The sequence below is a fragment of the Myotis davidii genome, unplaced genomic scaffold (assembly GCF_000327345.1).
Source record: "Myotis davidii unplaced genomic scaffold, ASM32734v1 scaffold260, whole genome shotgun sequence".
NCBI lineage: Eukaryota > Metazoa > Chordata > Mammalia > Chiroptera > Vespertilionidae > Myotis > Myotis davidii.
Genome location: NW_006291758.1, coordinates 56,185 through 78,924, shown reverse-complemented (window position 1 = coordinate 78,924; position 22,740 = coordinate 56,185). Strand labels below are relative to the sequence as shown.

Below are 22,740 nucleotides of genomic sequence, written 5' to 3'. Positions count from 1 at the left end.
TCTTTGGATCACTTTGAGTACTTTATACACATAAACACACTACTTTTAAAGTTTCTTTCTTTCCTGTGATCCCATACAGGCATACTTCCCATCTGTGAGGATGTTGTCTGCCTTTATACTAGTACTTTTCAGGTCTGGAAGAAAATCTTCAGTGGCCAACTTTCTAGGGAATCTTGTTCACATTCTGTGTACGAGAGGTTCCTCTATCAGCATAGTTACATCTACATAGGCCCTATGGGTGGGCTGATTTCATTCTTTAAAAAATCTTTATGGTTGAAAGTATTACAGATGTCCCCTTTGGTTTCAATTTTGACATCAGTTTTTCTACTTGGGGGTCTTCCAAATAGGTATCAGCTGGCATAAATTTGGGCTGCACACAAAATAGGATTAAGAGCTCACTCTTTTATTGGTGACTTGGTTCTTGCCTATTGCCTCAGGAGCTATTACTCACTGGACAGAGATTTTATGATTGTACATATATACGGAACAGCACTTATTTAGCTTCTGATTTATACTGAGTCCAGCTATAGTCCTCACTTTATTTGGGGACTGAAGTCTTGACCAATTTTTGTATGTAGCAGTGAAAACTCAAGCCACTAATGCATATATCCTTAGACTCCCAGAGTCACATGCTTCAACTCTTGCTCATTGCTAAGGATCTGTATTTTTCACTTCTGGCATCTGGATATTTCCCTTTCTTGCTTCATAGCCTATTTGACTGTTGTTGTTTTTTAATTTATTTAAAATATATTAGCTAGTATTACTTTGTATTTGGAATAAGATCACTAGTTTGTGCTCTATTAAGTCTATTCTTTAGCCCAGAAGTCTGGCTCTTTTATTCCCTCAGTCTCTGCCTTTTTTGGATTGTCTGCCTATTCAATAGCCATAACCTGTGAGCAGATATTTTATGCTAAACCACATCATATTTAAGCAGCCAGTTTATGAATTTTCTGCTCTTGCGCCAGCCTAAATTAGTGAGCTCACTCAAAGAACAGCCTAAGTCAGCTTCTGCTAGAAAAGAGAGTTGGCTGGGACTTGAAAAGATGTTAGGCCTGGTCGCCCCTGTCATTAACATATTTAATATATTCTGTAATATAAGTGTCAAAGTGATGAAATGAAAAGTAGCTTGTATATCACTTAAGAAATAAAAGTTAGCTGCACATAATAGATATGCCAAATTATTTTTTGAAAGAGTGACTACATCAATGAATCAACTGCCTATGTTCATTTAAATGGCTCTTTGTTCATTTGGTTTGTGCAAAAGTTTCTCTGTTCCTCAATTTCCTCAACTTTCAAGTAATGAGAATAAAATTGGCTCAGCTTACTTCACAGGTAGTTATAAGAACAGAATCATAAGGAGATAGTGGAAATATTTTGAAACGCTAAAATGTTATATAAATGTGAGTTACTGCTGTTGCTACTGTCATAGCATAACAGAAAGTCATATTTTGCTTCATAAGAACCATTTATGTATTGTTATTATAATCTGTGATTTGTAATGACAAAATAATAAAGCTTATTAATCATCAAGCCATTCTTGATTGTACTTTATTATTATACTATATCAATGGTGCCAAAAATATCATCAGTCATTCTGAGTTGTGTTGATTTGTAATGGTAGGAGGCAACCTGATTTGTGAAGAAAACTTACTCTTTGGAGCCAGGTTTCTCTGGTTTCAGAATACAGTGGGGCCTTGACTTACGAGTGTCCCGACTAACGAGTATGAGATACCAGCAGTCTCTCGGCAGATTTTTTTTGCATTGAGTTGATAGAGTAATTTGAGTTAACGAGCTCCTTAACGAGCTCGGTCTCGGAACGAATTAAATTCTTAAGTCAAGGCCCCACTGTACTAGTTCTGCCACTTTAGAGCTGTTTAATCTTGAGCAAGTACATCTTTTTTCTGAATCTTAGTTATCTCTTTTTGAAATGGGAGTAATTATACCAGCTTCTTGTTGTCTTGAGGGTGACTGAATGGCATCATGTGTGTGAGTGAGAAAAGATAAACCTTACTACCCTCATCTCCCTCTCTCTCTAGCCAGGCCTCTGCTGCTTCCCAACACAGAACTTTACCGCAAATTCCAAGGTCAGAGAAATTGAAAAGAACGATGTAAATAAAATATTTTCTTGTTTTATTCTTTAAAAGAAAAACACCCAATAAATATAACTATTTATAAAGTACGCAGCTATGTTTTTTGTGGGTTTATTTCATATAGTTTTATCATTGTAAACCATCAGAAATGTACTTCAAGTGATGGTTGCTGTCTGTGTTTAATTGAGCTTGATGGCTGATCACTATGGCCTGTTTCATGCAATTAACGTAATTCCCTCAGTGATTTTGAATGCAGATATCTAGCTGAGGATGTTCCAAGAAAAGGTGTGTGTGGCAAATCAGTGTAGTTATGGACACAGTGTTGTTTATGATCATACTGTACTCCAGAGGAAAAAATTGTTTTACTTTTATCTTCTCTTTTAACTCTAAAAGATAATGTGTTGGAAGTGGCCCAAATGCCCTTCAGTAGATGAGTGGATAAAAAAGCTGTGGCACATTTACACAATAAAAAAGAGGGAAAGCTTACCTTTGTGACAGCATGGATGGGCCTGGAGAGTGTTATGTTAAGTGAAATAAGCCAGTCAGAGAGAGACAAGACCAGATGATTTTACTTATATGTGGAATCTAATGAATAAAATAAACTAACAAACAAAATAGAAATAGACTTAAAGATACAGACAGCAGATTGACAACTGTCACAGGGGAGGAAAATTGGGGGCTGGGTGAAAAGGTGAAGGGATTAATCAAACAAAAGTATGATGATTATAGGAGGGGAAAAGAGGTAGGGGGAGGTAGGTGAGGGTAAAGGGGGAGTAAATGGTGATGAAAGGAGACTTGACTTCGAATGGTGAATACACAATAGAATATACAGATGATCTTTTATAGAATTGCACACTTGAAACCTATATAATCTTTTTAACCAATGTTACCCCAATAAATCAATAATTTTTAAAAAAACTAATGTGTTACACAAAAATAACTAATATGATATGCCTTTAATGTACTTTCAACCTTGGAAGTTAATTAATAATTTCAAAATTGAAGACATTTTCTCTTTGCCTTTTCTGTGTAACTCTTCTCTGTTCTGCTCCGGGTTGTTGCTGAGGTAACAATAATGTATTAATTAATTGATTTATAGTTCTGAATTAAAATGTGAAGTTCCTGAATAAAATATGTTGAAATCTCTTCCTGAGGCTAAGAAGTTTGATAAAATATTAAAAAAAAAAGACTTCCTTTGTAATATTTTGATTTAAAACTTTTCTTGTTTCTCTCAAGGGCAGGTATTGTCTTTAGACTATGTGACTTGTATTGAATATGGGAACTGTCATAATTGAATAAACCTTTAACTATAGACTTTGGATAGCTCTCACAAGGAAGAAAAATGTCCCCTTAATTATCTTTGGCTAATTCTCTCTGCATTGATGGCCTGACTTCTTCTATTCATCATATGGGTAGCATAAATAGAGGGTAACAGCTGAAAATGGTCCTAGACAAGGTCTTTTCTCACCACTGTCTAAGAGATTCATTGTTCCTGTTATGGGTCCTGGGAGGCCCAATAATTCTTAGGAGTTTGGACAGGACTTCTGACTCTCTATTATATATAGTGATTGTTTTAGTTATGGTTATTTTATTTATAAATGGAAGATACCCACTCCAACTGTCTTAAGGGCGGAAAAAAGAAATTTATTGGTTTACATGATGGAAAAGTCCAGTGATAGAAAATGCTTTAGATATTGCTCAATACAGGAGCTTGAAATAAGTCTTCAGGAGTCATGCTCTCTTTATTTCTTGGCTCCTCTTTTTTCTCTCTGTTGGCTTCACTCAGGTGATCTCTTCCCACAAAGAGAAAAAGGGTCTTAGCAACTCTTATCCTCTGTTGCCCCATCAAAAGATCATTTCCCTTTCTGGAGATCCCAATAGTATTCCCAGTTTATTTATTTATTTATTTTTTTAAAAATATATTTTATTGATTTTTTACAGAGAGGAAAGGAGCGAGATAGAGATAGAGAGTTAGAAACATCGATCAGCTGCCTCCTGCACATCCCCCACTGGGGAAGTGCACGCAACCCAGGTACATGCCCTTGACCGGAATCGAACCCGGGACCCTTCAGTCCGCAGGCCGATGCTCCATCCACTGAGCCAAACCGGTTTTGGCATAGTATTCCCAGTTTAATTTCTTCAGACTGATTTGGACTATATACCTTTTATAAACTAATTAATGAGGCCAGAAAAAAACATATTGATTGCATGGGATTACATCAGATTCCTTCTTCTAGATCTCATCCCACACCAAACAAAAATTGAGAGAAACAAAGAACTGAATGCTCTGAAAAACCAGAATGCTATTCCTGTAAAAAGAGGGTATGGCTATGTGGTTGACAAAAAAATAAGAAGGTGCCTTAGTCATGCAATTGTCAAACATGTGACAGGTGTATCCAGCCTCAAGTAATGAACAAAGGTCTATAAGGTGAACAAATGGTTCTAGGAGGTGAAAGAGTGGGCATTGGAGGAAAAAGTACAGACAGACATGGGGAATGTAAAAGAGTATAATAGTTCAGAGAAATGGGTGTAGGTTGTTGTGGCTAAACTCATATTAACATCACTTCTGGCAGGGGCAGAGCACTAAAGACACTGGGCATTCCAAGTATAACACATTTAATAATTATAGTGTGGAATAGAAAAGTTAATGTCCAATAGTAACTGAGGATGGCTTGATCATTACTTCAAAATGGCTTATAAGGTGCCTATCAAGTGTGAGACCTTGGAGAGTATAGAAAAACTAAGCAACAAAAAATTTAGGCTGTCAAGACACTATTAGCAGGGCACTTTAAAACATGTAAACTAATTATTATATACAGGGAAGGAAATACAGAGCTTGATTCTTGTCCTACACACTTCCATCTATATGGTTCAAGAGAGCTCCAGAATTGTTTTTGCTCTGGCAAGAGCTCTGCATCTCTCTAACCCCAGCACTCATCCTCACCACCTTTTTCTTCCTGGAATTGGCTCAAATCTTATTATGCACTGTCCATGTTTGCATTAGTTATAACCACAAAACACCTACGACTCCCTGGTCATCCCAACAGAATTAAGCTTTCCTCCTCATGGGTATCTTTATATCCCCTCTTTGACTGGATCCAATCTCCCATTCATTTTTCCCCTGGGGTCAATCATAAAAATTTCATCACAGATGACAACTGAACCCAAGGATCCCAGAACACTTCCATCTCCTGCATTACAATGCAAATATGGTTCTTGCCATTGTTTATCTCATTCCCTTCCCCTCTCCACCCAGTACACCGCTTTCACCAAGCCCTCTGGAACTCACCGTCAGTTCTCAGCAGAATTTCTGATATTCTCTATCACTTCTCTTTTTACTCTGATGAAAGCTGATTTGTTCCTGAAGATACTTTTTTCTTCTTTATCCTTCTAACGTAGTTGCTGTTTTATATCCATTCCCCTTATAAAACCCACCTGGCAGTTATAGACATGTCCTCCTTCCTCTTTGTTGCTACTTCTGGACCATTATCCTTCCCTCCTTTATAAATTCTTCCAGCTTTAAATTTCATGTAGACTACCCTGAATGCAACCATACACCAATTCCTGATCTCTCCCCCTCATTTTGTGATTTTGACACCTGGCTCACTGTCACTCCCTCAAGAGTATTACTTCGTATTGACTCAAAAAAAATATTCACATGAAGTATATTTCCAATACTTTAACCACTCAATTTCTTGATGTCCTCCTCTCAAGGTGTCTTATCTTTATCCACTTCCTCCATTTTCTTACCTTTAATGCTATGAGACTGAATCATTTTAACTTCTTCATATTCTCAATTCCAAGCACTTACTCTCTGTCATCTCCTACCTATCTAACCTACTTGATCTATTACCCTTACTTTAACAATATTTTGACCTTCCCAAGATGTCCAATCTTTGCTCCTACAACTTTACATTATTCATAAACTTCCTCATGTCATCACTTCACTCCACACATGGTTTATATTTCACAGTCAATCAACATGATCATGTCTTTACAGGCATTCTTTTTTTATTTATCTTTATTGTTGAAAGTATTACAGATGTCCCCTTGTTTCCCATTGACCCCTCCTAGTCCACTCCTGCCCTCCCACCCCCACTTCCACCTAGGCCTTCACCAGACTATTGTCTGTGTCCATGGGTTATCCATATCTTATATAATAAAAGCCTAATATGCAAGTCGACCGAATGGCAGAATGACTGGTCACTGTTATGCACACTGACCACCATGGGGCTTACACTCAAAGCAGGAGCTTCCCCAGCCCTCAGGCCCCAGGACAGCCATGGCAGGTGCCAACAGCCTCCCCCCATCCTATGGCCCAATGGGTGGGCCCTGATCACTGGCCAGGAATAAGGACCCTATCCATGCATGAATTTTGTGCATTGGGCTTCTAATATGAATATAAATTATTTGGTTAATCTAGTCCAAGCTCCCCATCCCCACCTTCCCTCTGAGATTCCTCAGTCTGTCCCATGTTTCTGTGTTTTTGGATGTTAACCCTTTATCAGATGTATCATTGGCAAATATATTCTTCCATACAGTAGGCTCCCTTTTCACTTTGTTGATGGTTTCTTTTGCTGTGCAGAAGCTTTTTATTTTGATGAGGCCCTATTTGTTTATTTTCTCCTTTGTTTCCCTTGGCTTAGGACAGGGCTGGGGAACTTTTTTTTTCTGCCAAGGGCCATTTGGATATGTATAACATCATTCTTGGGCCATACAAAATTATCAACTTAAAAATTAGCCTGCTATATTTGGTCAAACATTTAATTAACTCACCCCTAATGCCTTGGCAGGGCCAGAGCAAATGATTTCATATTGCTACAATATATGTCTGAGATTTTGCTGCCTCTGTTTTCTTCTAGGATTTTTATGGTTTCACAACTTACATTTAAATATTTTATCTCTTTTGAACTTCTTGTGCATGGTGTAAGTTGGTGGTCTAGTTTCATTTTTTTTCGCATGCATTTGTCCAATTTTTCCAACACCATTTATTAAAGAGACTATCTTGACTCCAGTGTATGCCTTTGCCTCCTTTGTCAAATATTAAATTGAGTGTAATGGGTTGGGTTGATTTCTGGGGTCTGTGTTCTGTTCCATTGATCTATATGCCTGTTCTTGTGCTAGTACCACGCTTCTAGAGTGGGACATGCTCCCAAAACTAGAGCAGTGAGGTCTGAATGCAGGGCAGGAAGGTTCTGAGAGGGAGAAAGGGGAGGGCTGAGTGAGGTGTGGAGGGAAGGAAGGCAGAGTGGTGTGTGTGTCTGTGTGTGTCTCTGTGTGTGTGTGTGTGTGTGTGTGTGTGTGTGTGTGTGTGTGTGTGCCAGCTGGGGGTGGGAGAAGGACCTACACCAAACTCTGGCAACTTGAAAGAACTTATCTCTCTGTGTCTCTCTGTGTCCTTGTCTCTCTCTGTGTGTCTCTGTCTCTATCCCTCTTTCTATTTTTTCAATCTCTTTTTTCTTTATTTTATTTTATGTTTTAAAATCACCATTTAACCCCCTATATACTCTTCTACCTCCATCCCCCCCCACCACTACCCCAATTCCCTTCCCAATCACCACACTGTTGTTGGTGTCCATGAGTTTTTTCTCTCTCCCTCTCTCTTTTTTTCTTTTATTCTCAATCCTTCCACCTCCATGATCAACCTCCCAAACACAGAACTGCCAGCCTGCTCTCTCTGAATGTCTGTGTTTGGCTTGTTAGTTCAGTCTGTTCATTGAATTCCACATATGAGTGAAATCATATGATACTTGTCTTTGTCTGACTGGCTTATTTCATTTAACATAATTCACTCCAGACCCATCCATGCTGTCACAAAGGGTAAAGTTGTATTATTATTATTATTATTTTATAGCAGAGTAGTATTCCGTTCTATAAGTATATCATAGCTGTTTTATCCACTCATCTACTGATGGGCACTTGAGCTGCTTCCAAATCTTGGCTATTGTAAATTACACTGCAATGAAAGAACTGATCTTTTAATTACCAACTGACCCTGAATCAGTACAGTACTTTATTTTTTCAATATCATTTGGATTTTGAAACAATTAACTTTCTTTTTTTTTTTTCCTCAGAATTCCTTAGCCCAAAATACTCTGTTATGCATTGTTGAGCTTGAAAAAAATGATTCATTAAAATTATTGCATCTATAATGAAGGGGAGATGGAAGAAAGAAGCAAAGCTCTATTACTTTGTTCACATGCCATGATAATTTATTTAAGGGAGCATTAATAAAAAAAAAAAACAGTTGTGTGCTGGCCATAGTGCCAAGTGCTCAAATTAGAGATTCAATATATAGTTATCTGTCCATGGAAGCTTACAGAGTATCAGGTATAAGAGATTTATAAAAATTTATAGTTAAAAACAACAACCAGAAGTATAGTGACAAATACAAGTACATAGGAAGCAGTATCCGACTGCATGGGAAAGCTCCATAGCTTGAAAACATTTGAGCTGAATGTGAAGCATTGAAAGAGTTCTTAGGTTCTTAGGTGGAGGGGAACAGGCATTCTAAGCATAAGTAACATTAGCAAAGGCATATAAGGCATAAAAGTATAGGGCATGATCAGAAAATAGAGTGCTTATTGTTTATGTAGATTGAATTCTTGGAATTCTCAAGGATTTTGAAAGACATTTTGGAAGTAAGATCCTTAACAGTTGGCAAGCAATTGACTTAGAATGAGTGGGAGGAGAGATCTCTTAGATTTTTAGAAATTTTGTGCAATTCCACCAGCATCTTATATAGTTATGAAAGATCAAATTCCCTAGACATCTGACTTTGAATTACTTCGAAGGAATCCTGAGCAGTACCTTGAAAAACACAGGAAAGTCTTGCTTTATTATTATTATACCAACTCCAAGAATGTAAGGAAAACACATAGTGATTCTTAAATTGTATTGATGGGGAAGCTGTGGTACAATTAGTGCTTTACTCAAGGTCTCATAACAAAAGAATTAGAGTTTGGATTAGAACTCAGATATCTTAACTCCAGAGATTTTGCATGTAATTCCAAAACCAGACTCCATTACTTATTTATTTACTTGGCATGATGAAATACATGGGTATCTATTACAATAGGAAGGTTGCTTGGGGTTTGTATGGATAAAATATAAGGGCATAAAACCTAAGAAGGTAAGTGTAATGTACAAAATAGTGAGCTTGGAAATTGAGACTCAAATTGGTTTAGAGAAAATAAAGGCACCAGAGTTCAACTATGAACAAGCTTTGTGTAAGCTTAATGCATCTTCTCACAGCTACTGGCCCCCGACAGTGACAGAAAACAGATACGGGAGAACAGAAGTTAGCTGTTAGCTCTAGAAGTGAGAAGTGCATGTTACAAGAACTAGGTCTAAACAGACAAAAGCATTGCTTATGAGTCCTGAGTAGAAGTATTGCACCTTTTAAAAGTTCTTCCTATGTTCCTAGAATCTGGATGTTGGTGTGTATCTGAGCGGAAGGGCAAAGATGAACCAAAGAGGAATAGAATTATAGTAAATAGAATTATAACATCTTACAGAATTTCTAGTTCAACTCTACCCATTTTGAGGTCTCAGAAGTCTGAGATGTCCAGGAGAAATGACTTGATGATTAAATTATAACCACTAGAGGCATGGTGCACAAAATTTGTGACTCCAGAGAAAGCAGTTGCCTGTTCATTCTTTCTCTCACAGTAGCTACTTTTTGAAATTAAACAGACACTTCCAATCTCTTTATAGGTGAGCCCAGAATAAAAGTTCTATTTCAATACTCAACTCCCAGAACAGAAATGTGGCTGTCCAGCTCCATTTACGCCATCCATTTGCAGTTTTCAGATCTATTTGTCCCATTGCCAGTATAACAGGACGAGGAGAGCAGGAGTAGGAGGGGAATTAAAAAACAGACACAGACAGAGAGATTCTAGGATTGTGGATGATGTAATACTTTGTAATTCTATAATCTTTCACTAGGAAGAAGACATTTTGAGCCAAAACAAGACAGCTAGCTCTCCTTTGAGTTGTGGTGCCACTGTAGCAAGTTAGCTTACCAGGTTAGAGATGAAGTTAGGAAGGTTAAGAACCACTTACTTTTCTTTTCTGGACCTCAGTTTATTCAACTGAAAAATACAGTTGTCCCTCTGTATCCGAGGGAGTTTAGTTCCAGAACCCCTGCAGATAATGAAATCCACAGATGCTCAAGTCCCTTATATAAAATGGTGTAGTATTTGCATATAAACTACACACATCTTCCTGTATACTTTCAATCATTTCTGGACTTCTTATATTATCTAATACAATGTAAATGCTATGTAAATAGTTGTTATACTGTATTGTTTATGGAATAATGACAGGAAAATAAACCTGTACATGCTCAATACAGACATAGCCATCATAGGCCTAACTACATAGTACACATCATCAATGCAGCTTTACTTCCCTCTGAATGTTTTCTATGACAGTTGATTGAATCTGTGGATGAAGAACCTGCAGATATGGAGGGCCTACTGTAAATGGTTGTCTATGTTACAGTGCTGGCTTTAAAGGTTGTCCACTAATTATTTGCTACTTCTCCATTCAAAATATAGAGTCAAACATCCAATAGAATATTGCACAAGTAATGATATGTGACTTTGGAGACTAGGCTATAGAGGGCATGGAGGCTTCCATTTCTCTCTCTCTCTCTCTCTCTCTCTCTCTCTCTCTCTCCTGCTGTGGGAAGAGACAACTAACATATTATGAGATACTCAAGTAGCCCTATTGACAGGTCTATAGGACAAGGGATTGAGACTTCCTACCAACATCCAGGTGCCTGCACATGGAATGGATTCTATAGGCCCAGTCAAGCCTTCAGATGACTGCAGCCCTGGCCAACAGTTTGATAGCAACCTCAAGAGTAACTCTAAACCAGAACTCCCCAACTAAGTCTCTTCCAAATTTCTGATTCACAGAAAATGTGAAGTATTCAGTGCTTGTTTTAAGCTGCTATGGCGTAATTTGTTATATGGCAATACAAAACAAAAACAGTTATTTTTCTACTTTTTACTCTTTCAGAGTATATGATTTTATTTTAATATTTAGCCTTTGGATTCATATGAAATTGTATTGTTTATTTCTTAATGTTTAGGTTATAAAAAATTACAGTTAGACCAGATGATCTAGAAATTATTACCCCAGTAAGCTAAGGTATTTCTCTTGGTCCTCATCTTTCTCCTCTGGCTTTCTTTGATAAAATAAAAAATAATATTAATGATACCACTACCAAACATTTAATTTATAGATTTTATAGTTTAACATTTATTACATAATTTTACCCTATAACAAACCAATGAGGTAGATATTATATTATTCCCATTTTATAGATGAAGAAATTGAGAACTTGAGAGCAAAAATTTCTGATTGAAAGTTACACAGTAAATAAAAGAACTGATACTTCAGTTCAGGTCTTCTGACCCTAATATAATATTTTCTCACTATATTAAGAGTCTTTATAATAGAAAGAATCATACTATTTTATTCCCAAACTCTGGCACTCACCCACATTTTAGCTGTACGGTCTAATATTTGAGAATTTTTACGTGCCTTCTTTCTCTTTTACATTACTGAGTTTTGTAAATTTGTAAATGGGCTTGTTTATTCTCCCTTTTTTTCTTGTGATTCTTCTAAAAAATCATCTAATTGTCTTTGCGTATGGCCTTTGTTATACCTTTAACACTTTATCCTATTTTAAATGACTGATAACATGGATGTAATAAATACTATGGTTCTAGTATCCTTTGGCCAGCCAATTGAGTGACTACATTATTTTTATAATTTTACTATCTGTATTTTGTTTTTATCATATACTAGAGGCCTGGTGTATGAAATTTATGCATGGGAAGGGGGTTCCCTCAGCCTGGCCTACATCCTCTTGCAATCCCTGAACCCTTGGGCAAATAGGCAGACAGTGTTAGGGGCGATCAGGCAGGCAGGCTCCTTCCAACAGTGCATTCTGCGAGGAATAGGGCTCCCTCTTCCCTCTTGTCATGGTCCAGTTTGAAGGCTGGCCACACCCCGGAAAGCGAGAGACCTAGGGTTCTGCAGCACCCTGGCGGCCTGGGATCCACAGGCCCTTCTTGCCACCACACCCCAGTGGCCCAGAGCCTACAGACCCTTCTTGCCTCCGTGCCTCCGTGGCCCCAAGGTTAAAGACCCTTCTTGCCACTGCCTCACCTTGGAGACCCAGGGCTCACAGACTGTTCTTGCTACCGCCACACCCCACGGCCCAGAGCCCACAGATCTCTCCCGCTGCCACACACCAGAGGCCCAGAGCCCACAGACCCTTCCCACCTGCATGCCTCAGTGGCCTGAGGTTAAAGGGTGCCACCTTCCTTGGCCTTCTCAGTGACCAGAGACAGAGGGCTGATGAGAAGTTCTAGCCCACCACCACCACCACCACCACCACCACCACCACCGCGCCTCAAATGCCCAGGGCTCACAGACTCTTGTCGCTACCACTGTGCCTTGGAGGCCCAGAGCCCACAGACCCTTCCCGCCTGCATGCCTCGGCGGCCAGGGGCCCACTGTTCGGTAGTCCGTCCTGGTCATGACAGCCCAAAGCTATTATTTGTATAGATTAAATAATTTTATAATAAGAAGTAAAAATAAAGAACTCAAATCCCAGTATTTGACAATGAGTTTTAAGGTTTTCACTTTATAAAAAAAGTCTAGAACTCGTTTTTACTTTTTCCCTCCAAATTCACAATGTCATCTTTGATTTTTCATTGAAGCATTTGCAAATATTATAAGGGTACTTAAGGCAGTTATTCTTCACAAGATTCCACATCTGAATCATTTGGGGAGATTTAATAATCTGGAGTATGCCCCACATATGTACAATATTTTAAAAGATGATGTCCAATTTCTGGTTAAGAACAACTTGTGAAAGATGTTTCAAAACATGGTACTAAATTATAAATTAATTGCAAGTATGTGGCACAGTTTTTGGCAATAGAAAATCAATAAGTTGTTATGAATATCTTTGTGTCTTAAATGAAAACTAAATAAACATATCATATTTAATTTTGTTGTTTTTTCTTCCAATAAAGCAATGGAGTATTGAAATTCCTATCACCTTGAGCAGATAAAAATAGCTCACTATCTGAGTTCAGTTTATTTGTAATCATTCTAATTTTTTACCAGTAGTCCATTTCAAAGAGTTAGTCTTTCCATTTAAATATTTTTCAATGTTTTGAGTGGCCGAAGGTATAAACTTTGTAAATTATTCTCTAGAGAATTTTGAGTGTGTTAATTATCTCATCGCTACATTAGCAATAACATTTTTTCTTTGTTCAGCATTAAAACTTATTAACATAGATCATGGTTCCGTAAGCACCCATCTTCACCAACCCAAAGAGAGCTTTTCTTCATGATCAAATTATACTGCACAACATTAAAGAAGTCATACAAAAACTCAAATCTTTAATATAAACATAGAATTCAAATAATAAAGAGAGCAGATGCATAGATAGCAGTGGACTTCATAATACCCACACCAGCACTCGTCTTGTTCTTCATCTGACTTTTAGTATGTTCAGTTTGAGTTTCCTATTTAGCTCTTCAGATAAATGGATCAAGTGATACTTTCTAATGAGTGTGTTACATGCTCTGCTGTGTTCTAAATGTCTGTAATTCTTCTGAGGCTCCCTGGATATTCAAAAATAAAATGGCTCATTGGCAGATAGTTTGAGCATCACTTTTCTTAGAGAACTAACTAAAGTAACTGATTGGAAATGAACTGAATATAGAAACACTGTAATTTTTAAAACTGCTTCCTCTTAACCAGAAACTGTTATTATTAGTATGCATTTTTTCAACAACTTTTCTTTAGGGAATATTTATATACAAGGTCTACTCTTCTCTGTACACTCTTTTTATTCTTCTTCCTCAACTACATAATTTGAGACTTTTGGCTAACTGAAATGGGTTGTTGGTAGCAAAGTTCTTCTATTCCTTTATTATCAAAACTAGAGGCCCAGTGCACGAAATTCGTGCATGGGGCCGGGAGTATGTGTCCCTCAGCCCAGCCTGCACCCTCTCCGATCTGGGACCCCTTGAGGGATGTCCAACTGCCCACTGGGATCTGGCCTAAACAGGCAGTCAGACATCCTTCTCACAATCCAGGATGGCTGGCTCCCAACCGCCCACCTGCAAGCCATCCTGATCACCCCCTAACTACTCCCCTGCCAGCCTGATTGACACCTAACTGCTCCCCTGCTGACCCAATTGCCCCTAACTGCCCTCCCTTACTAGCCTGGTCTCCCCTAACTGCACTCCCCTTCAGGCCTGATCACCCACAACTGCCCTCTCCTGCTGGCTATCTTGTGGTGGCCATCTTTGACCACATGGGGGTGGTCATCTTGTGTGTTGGAGTGATGGTCAATTTGCATATTACCTCATTATTATATAGGATATGTGACATATTTCTGTTTGAATGTCTCTTGCCACTTCAGGCAATCTTAATATCTTATTCTTAGAAAAAGACAATACTGTGTATTCCAAGTTCTAGTTCAATTTTCTCTTCCTAGCAGCATAGGAAAGCTGCATTTTCCAGCTTTCTCTCTGACTAGATTAGTACTCATAGCTGGTTTGGGGCAATGAATTAATATCAAGTGAGAATAATAAGTGTAATATTTAGGCTGAAGCAAAGAATAGCAGGAAGCCACACATTTCAGATGGCAAAGCTACAGAAAAGTAATCCCCATATGCTGGACATGTAGCATAAAAACAAATGTTTTGTTATATGTAGCTACTGAAATATTGGGGTTCTTTGTTAGTATAAGATAGCTTATCTGATTCTGAGTAATACATATGATTATTATAATTCTACCAGGTTCCGGAATTCAGTGTTTGATGTTCCATATATTAAAAATGGACTCTATTAAGCACTTTTTATCCAACTGTCTCCTTGTGCTGAAGCAATTCCAAGGGCTACACATGCCCTACATTTTCATCTATTGCCTGTAAAAACCTTGTTAAAGGGATGATTCGTAGTCCTCCTTGGCTGGAGAAAATCAGAGCCTACAAGGGTAAAAGAGGAGTTAAAGAGAAATAAAAATTAATGGTTCTTAAACTTCTTATGCATTAGAATCACCTGGGAACTTAATTTCTAGTGCAAATCTGCCCCACTCTAGAGATTATCATTTAGTTAATCTTTCATGGGGTGAATAAATATGCATTTCAGTATAAGCCCAAAATGGATCTGATGTGGATGCATAATGGAATACACTTTAAGAAGCCTTGGACCAGACTCAAATAAAGCATTTATTCTCTTATAATGTGATTAATAATATTTTAAGAAGGGGGAAGTTTGAAAGACTTCTCAGAAGTAGAAGTGTGACCCATGGAATACCTTATCTAAATTATCAAGCACATAATATTAAATTTTCACTTCTAGATAATCTCCAGTAACTAATAAATCAGCCCTTCTGAGAGAGAGGCTTGCCCTGGGGTCTTCATTGTAAGATACCCCCAAATGATTCTTAGACACATGAAAGTTTGAAACCATTGCCAAAGGGATTATTTGTCCTTCTGTGCATAATTTTATGATTAGTCCAATTTATTATTCCTGAGTTTGGCATGAACATTAGTTCAGGGACATTAGTTTTATCAACTTCTTCAACTCTTCACACTGGAAAAGGATATATTATTACTATAGTTTTTTCTAGTTGTAAGAGAAGATAACTGAAAGTCACAGGGTAAAACACAGCTGCTAAGATATTAAATTTGCTTTTCAAGAAAAATGGTGAACATATTTTTATTTTCCCTTAAGAGAAGTACAAATTATTTATTTTGGGATAAAAGTTATATAGCATGATCATAGATCCTGGAAGATACACACACACACACACACACAAGTGACTCTACTTTTAAATTGCTTAAACAAATGTTACAATCTTTAAAAATTGAATTATATAAAACCTAATATGACAGGGCCAGATAACACATCCGAAAATTAATATGACATTTTGTGTGTGGGTTTACATTAACTGCCATTTTGATCTGAATGCATAATAGTTAAGATTAACTAGTTCTAATTAGGTGACTTTGTAATAGAAATACTTCCATTTGAATCTTACAGGAATAATTCTAGAATTAGCACCGGATGAGGTGTAATATGCTTAGATTAGAAGAGCAACCCTGTCACTAATAGGCTGTCATTAGAAAAATCACTTAACTTGGATAATAAGTTCCTGTTCTGTACTGCTTTTGTGCATTTTGTTAGAGTAAAAAAATAGTGATGTATATAAAATCAATTTTTAAGCCATAAATTATCATGCAAAGGTAAGTTTATGCAGCCATGAAGGTGTTTTTCCTAGGGGTAAAGGCCAATACTTACTGAGCAATTACAATGTGCCAGGTACTGTGCTAAGCACTTTCATGCATTATATTTTAATGCCCACAAATCCCAGTGAGGTTAACAATATTATCTTCTTTATAACTAGCTGGAGATTAAGGCCCAGATAGCCCATGGTCAAACTGTTAGGAGAGAAGCAGAACTCACATTCATCTCTACTTGACTGAAAACTTGTGCTCCTAAATAGGTAATATTTCTATGTAAATACTATCCATTTAATTTACAATCCTATTTCAATTATGAATATACATGACCAATGAGGAAATTTTATTTTATTACCATTTGCCTCACTGAAATATATGGCACTTAATATTCCATTCAATTGTAGAATGTTGGGTCAGGTACTAATAACATAACCTTCTGGCCTTTGTTTTTGCAATAAAAGTATGGTCTATTATCTTTTTGATCCCTGTATAGTTAATGCCAAAAAGCATGACTTTATACTGCTTACACTGTTCTTATACTGAGAACACCACAATTATCTCACTACTTGGTCATAAGAGCTCATGTTTCATTTTCATACCTCTGTCAAGAGTCCTTTCATTTATTTTTCTTCACTAAAAAATAATCCTATATAATAAAAGCATAGTATGCAAATTGTCCCTTCGACCAGAAGTTCATCCAGGAGTTCGACCAGGGGGCAGGGCCAGCCAGGGGAAGGGAGGGAGGCCCTGGCCAGCAGCCGGCAGCTGGTAAGGACTCTACCAGTGCACAGATTTTGTGTACTGGGTCTCTAGTTCAGGAATAAGACTGATTATGGATAAAAACATTCTCTTCCTTCTCAAGCTATGGAGTGACTTTCATTACCCACTATTACCAGATTTGCAGAGAAACTGCTGCCTTCCAAGTGAAGATCCTTGAACACACATCAAATATGGATTAATCTCTTCAAGAAGGAATACAGCATAAAACATGGATGTGCTTCAGTCATTTCCTGCTGGATATTTAGGTAGAGTGACCTGTCATTTTTCATTAGAAGTTCCATGATTAGTAACATTTACTCTGGAGGGTCCTTATTATTTCATCTTTTTTGTTTGTTTGTTTGTTTGTTTGTTTTAACAGGAAAAGGACCTAACAGTTTGTTTGTTTCATCAGAGAAGGGATGTGCTTTTCTCTCTAAGAGAAGTACAGAGATAAAACTCGCGGGTTTTTTCTCCACTCCTCATTCACAATGAGAGATTGGGAAAGCCTGACACTTATTGGGCCATAGCTCACTAGTAGCTTAGACTAATATATCGATGGCTCCTGTGTGGCATAGTTTTAGCTCTTTCTAGTCTGTTTCCATTCAGGAGGGGTAGATTGTGCTTCTAATTTCCTTACGGTAGACCCACCAGACAGGAAACCTCTACAGAGTGAATGGAAGGCACACTATTTTCAGAGGACTGTTAGGTTAGATCAGTCCTATTGTGAGGTTTTAGATATTTTCAATTTAGGAAGGGAATAAACATCTCTTATTATTTGCTTCTCTTTTCTCTTATCTAGGATTGCCAAGGACATTTGAATCTGCATTTGGACTTACATTCTGTGGGTGGATATTGTAGTTCTGAATGTACAAACTAGTGGACTTCAGGCTGAATATGTGTTTGTGTATTTTGCTTTCTTTTTCTTTTTTTTTAAGTTTAAACCATCTCATAAATAAAAAAGTATATAAAATCTGAATTTTTAGATTTTTCTTAATAACAACTATGTGCCAACAATGTGGCTTAATCAATGACAAAATGAAGATGGAGCTTAGTAGAGGCCACTCCCTTTTTAAAGAAACAAATACTCTTCAATTACCTATATACCCAATAATCTATATTATCTCCCTTTCTGGCAGGTCAACTACTATATACCTCCTACAAGTGTTTTAAAGTGTTTAGAGTGAATAAGCACCTAACTGTACCTATGTTTCTCTATATATGGGCCCTTCCTGGAGAGTATGTATATTATGCTTATATATAGCCCCCTTTTTTCTTTTTCTTACCTTCTGATTCTTGTAGGCACTTAAAAGTTGATGATCCCTTCTTAGACTCCTGAATGGGAAGAAGGGATTCATGCACAAAACTCTACACTAAAACCCTAACAATACTGAATTTTTCTGCTATCAGTTCTAAAAATATGAGATTTTTGTGTAAACTTCTATTTCATTTGAAACATTTTCTCACTTTATTTTGGTCCTTTCTCAGATATCTCCTAATATTTACTAGAAAGAAACTGAAGATATATCTCAGCTTTCCTAACATCTAAACCAAAACTTGATTTCCTGAAATGGAATAAATACTCTTCACATATGAATTAGAAAGCCATAAAAAGTAGAGAAGAGAGAAAGAAGGGTAAAAATTTCTTAGTACAAATGAAATCACATAAAAATATAACTTTATTGATGCTAACAACTTTAGGCAGTTTAGAGAACACTAGTTTACAGTGAGACAGAGAACACCATGCATCCCTGTGTGGGTATGTTTGGTTCTCCCAGGGAAAATGTGTTGTAGGTTTTCTGTTGCCCTTAGTCCTACAGCTTCCACTAGAATAAACTCCTTTCCATAATGTTCCTTTGGATATATATACCTTGTAAGTGTCATGGCCCACGTACACCTGACTAACTCATAACATGAGAGGTTGATCAACAAGCTCAAAGAAAACATTTAAATTCTTTGCTCATTTTTGAACCATTGGGGAAGACAGGGGTGACTTTAGGTGACTTGCATATACTGACCTTCTAGGGGCCAAGAAGAGTGTGCTCTTCTGAGGCCATTAGAGGCAATAATTCTGGATGCAGGTTCTTCAGGTCTTTTGTCTCCTAGAAATAAATAGTTTATAAAATCAATAAAGGGGGAAGACAATCTGCTTGTCCATTAATTGATAAAAATGTCAATTATTCCCATGGTTTCATGATACAAAAAGAGCTGGTAGAGGCAACAGCTACCACCCACCACATAGTAATTATAAGATATAAAAGTCATTGTTATTAGACAAATCCGTGAAATGGTGAAGAGCAAGGGCTGAGATCTGGGGAACAGGGGTTTCCAATCTGATACCATTTTGTATCCATTGAGTTTCTGACTCTTGGGGAGCAGGCTTACAGAGGTGTGTCTCCCATTGTGGCTGTGTGTGGATCTCTGCCCGGCTCTTGCTCCGAAGTTGACTCTCTCCTTCACAGTAGGTGACACAGCAGCGACAGGCTGCAGAAGGTTTTCCTCTGTGTTTAGACATTGTGCCCGAGGCAGGAGAGGCACCGGAAGCCCTCCCTGAGCTCTGGAGTTCTGGGGGCTCTTTCAAACGACTTCTCCGCCTTTGAACATGGTCCAGACTGATGTCAGACTGAGAAGAACAGCTCTCATTCCAGCCAGAGCTGGCACTCAGACTTCTCAGGGGAAGAGCTAACCGCAATGCCTTCCAGAATTTAGAGCCAGAATGTTTGGATTTTTCTCCTTTCCAGCTCACAAAAGACACAGACTCCTTCAGCTGTAGGATGCCTGGGTGTGGATGCTCAAGGGGACGATACTCAACCACAATGAGCTTGGTGGCAATGGAGTTCTGGCACATGACACCCAGTTTAAATTCCAGCATGCTGATGCTCTTTTCTGTCACATAGTCTGGGCTCAGGACAACAATCATCCTTCGGCTCCTCTGAATGAAGTCAAAGACTGCTTCCACCGTATCTACAGGAAAATGGAAGGATAGGACAATGCCCAGTGAAAACATACACAGATTTCAGCTCATCATTGTCTCTCCTACAAAGGACAGGCAACGAATAAATCTTCAAAGATGAGAAATTAACCACTTCTGAAACTAGCAACTCATTTCAGCTCTGTTTGTAAAATATTTCCTGGTTTGAAATATTCTTCTCTATCACTTTTATCTGGTGGCACTAGATCAACATCCTTAAATATTTGAAATATTGCAGCTATTGTGATCTCATTGTATTTTATTCTCATATCTAGGTTAAATAACTTCAGGATTTTTACCTTATTACTCATTTGACATGGCATCAAGTCTGTTCCCTACTTTTAGCATTTGCCTGTGTATAATATTCAGTTTATGTATGTGTTTCTTAAGAATAATATCTTGAACAGGACTGAGCACAATGCTCCAGACATAGTCTGATCCTTAAAGAGCAAAGGGACTTACCATCTTCTAAGATCCACACAGTTATATATCTCGATACTTAATATTTTTTGGATACAACATCAGAGAGTTTATAGTACTGACCTTGTTGTCAATCCAAATTCCTTTTTTAAAATTTGTTTGTGTGTGTGTGTGTGTGTGGTTTAACAATAACTTAAACAGGCAAGAGCATTTAAAATAGGTAAGAATCAGTCAGTTAATTAAGACTTCTGGCAAAGCATTCAATTCTAATAGTTACTGAGGTGGATTTGAATAGATCCCAATGGGAAAGTTCTTGAGATAAAAGCAGTGCTTAACTGTTAGATTTAAGAGCTTAAACAATGTTATTTTCTGAAGGAAAAGAATTCCAAATGTATAAATCACAGCCATTGAAACGCTGAAAACAGCTACTATAGACATACTATGAGGTTGAGTACATATACTTTAGGGGCCAGTGGTGAAATAGTCATGGAGAGACATTTTAGCTTGTGAGGACAAACTGAAAGTGTGCAGTGAAATTGATCATGATGAATTTGATGGGAATGAAGGAACTATGTTCCTTACCAGATTAGTTCTTTTCAATTAGTGAATTTAACATGACTTTGAAGGGAAATTAGAAGAGCGATTTTTAAGAACTTTGAACTGGATTTATAAAGGGAACAGTGTTTTGAGAATTCTTGTTTCAATCTTGTGAGAAAAATCTATCACTTATCTTCAAAGGCCATGTGCACGTGCAAGCATGTGTAAATTCTTTTGTTCTGTCGAGTTCTGCTCAGAATCTTATGAAGCCTGCCTTTCATAAACCCGAGACTGTGAGAATAGGATGTCTACTGCTTCTTCCGTCTCTTGATAAAAACGATATACCCTTAAAACAAAATGGGTAGTTTTTCATCACAAAGAACTTGTGATGTGTGTGTGTGTGTGTGTGTGTATGTGTGTGTTTTACACTTCAAAGTAGCCCCTGGGAATCCAACTGTTGAAAACAAAACAGTATCATAGATCCTCTAAAAAAGAGAGAATGTGGCTTTTAAAAAAATTATCAATATTACCTGAAAAGTGGGGGGTTTCCATTTGAAAGAGGGAAATGCTAAAGAAATAGATACGTATGGTTAAATTCCAGATTTTGATGAGTGGATAAAAGGAGATGCTTCTCAGGTGGGGTGGGGTATCTGTATCTAGGGGTCTTCACAAGGTACTCTGAAAGAAGCTATATCCTTTATGGCATGTTTTAAAGTCTTACAGATTGTCAATATTCCCCATCTGAGGATGCAAATTATTTTTATTTTAATGCTGAAGATTATTGGAGAGGAAGTTGCAAATTAGGTCTTTATCTTGTTTGGCTCAGAAAAATGAGGTGTGGCTGTAGGATGATGAGATTGGCTTTTTGTGTGATAGTAAATTGGTTTTCAAATCATTTTTCTGGACTAAAATTCTTCAAGGAAGAAGATTCCTGCCGTTAAAATTTATAGCATCTCTGAAATTCCCCTTCAATTAAACTAGGCCTGAAATTTTCTCCTTTGGCTAGGTTATTGGTGTATGAAACAGTAAGAAGCTTCTCTCTCTCTCTCTCTTAAAACTTGAAATGTAATGAAATATGGGGGGCCACCTAATTTGGAAGATAGATCTGAATTTAAATATTGATCTCTCCAATTATCTGTTTTATCTTAATATCTTTAATTATGAATTTATCCATCTATAAAATATATAAAGTAAGACCAAATTTGGAAGGTTGTTAAACAAATTAGAGATACCTAAAGGTAAATGTCTAGCAAAAACAATCATCTTAGTATGTGAATTTATAAATTATAAGTTTTAAAAATTCTTTCTTTTCAGTTCAAAATACATGTGGATAAAGAATGTAATTGAAACACTCTCCTAGACCCATGGTTGGCAAACTGCAGCTCTCAAGCCACATGCGGCTCTTTGGCCCCTTGAGTGTGGCTCTTCCTAAGCATTAGGAGTTCCCTAATTAAGCTAATAACAATGTGCCTATGTATATAGTTTAAGTTTAAAAAATTTGGCTCTGAAAAGAAATTTCAGTCGTTGTACTGTTGATATTTGGTTCTGTTGACTAATGAGTTTGACAACCACTGCACTAGGTGATCACTCTATAAATGTGAAATGATAAATTGCATTTCTCTAAAATGACATTTTTATAAAGCTGTCCAGCCCTAAAAAAAAAAAAAATTCCTG

The 22,740-nt window shown here is 37.4% G+C and overlaps 1 protein-coding gene across 1 annotated transcript in view; it reads right to left on the bottom strand.

The window, feature by feature from the left end:
* Nucleotides 1-18,817: 18,817 nt before the first annotated feature.
* Nucleotides 18,818-22,740, bottom strand: part of IL1RAP (interleukin 1 receptor accessory protein) — a 55,807-nt gene continuing 51,884 nt past the window's right edge. Inside the window, exon 9 of the mRNA XM_006765203.2 lies at nucleotides 18,818-20,102. Within this exon, the coding sequence (XP_006765266.2) occupies nucleotides 19,384-20,102 (719 nt within the window). The 3' untranslated portion in view covers nucleotides 18,818-19,383. The remainder of the gene's footprint in view (nucleotides 20,103-22,740) is intronic.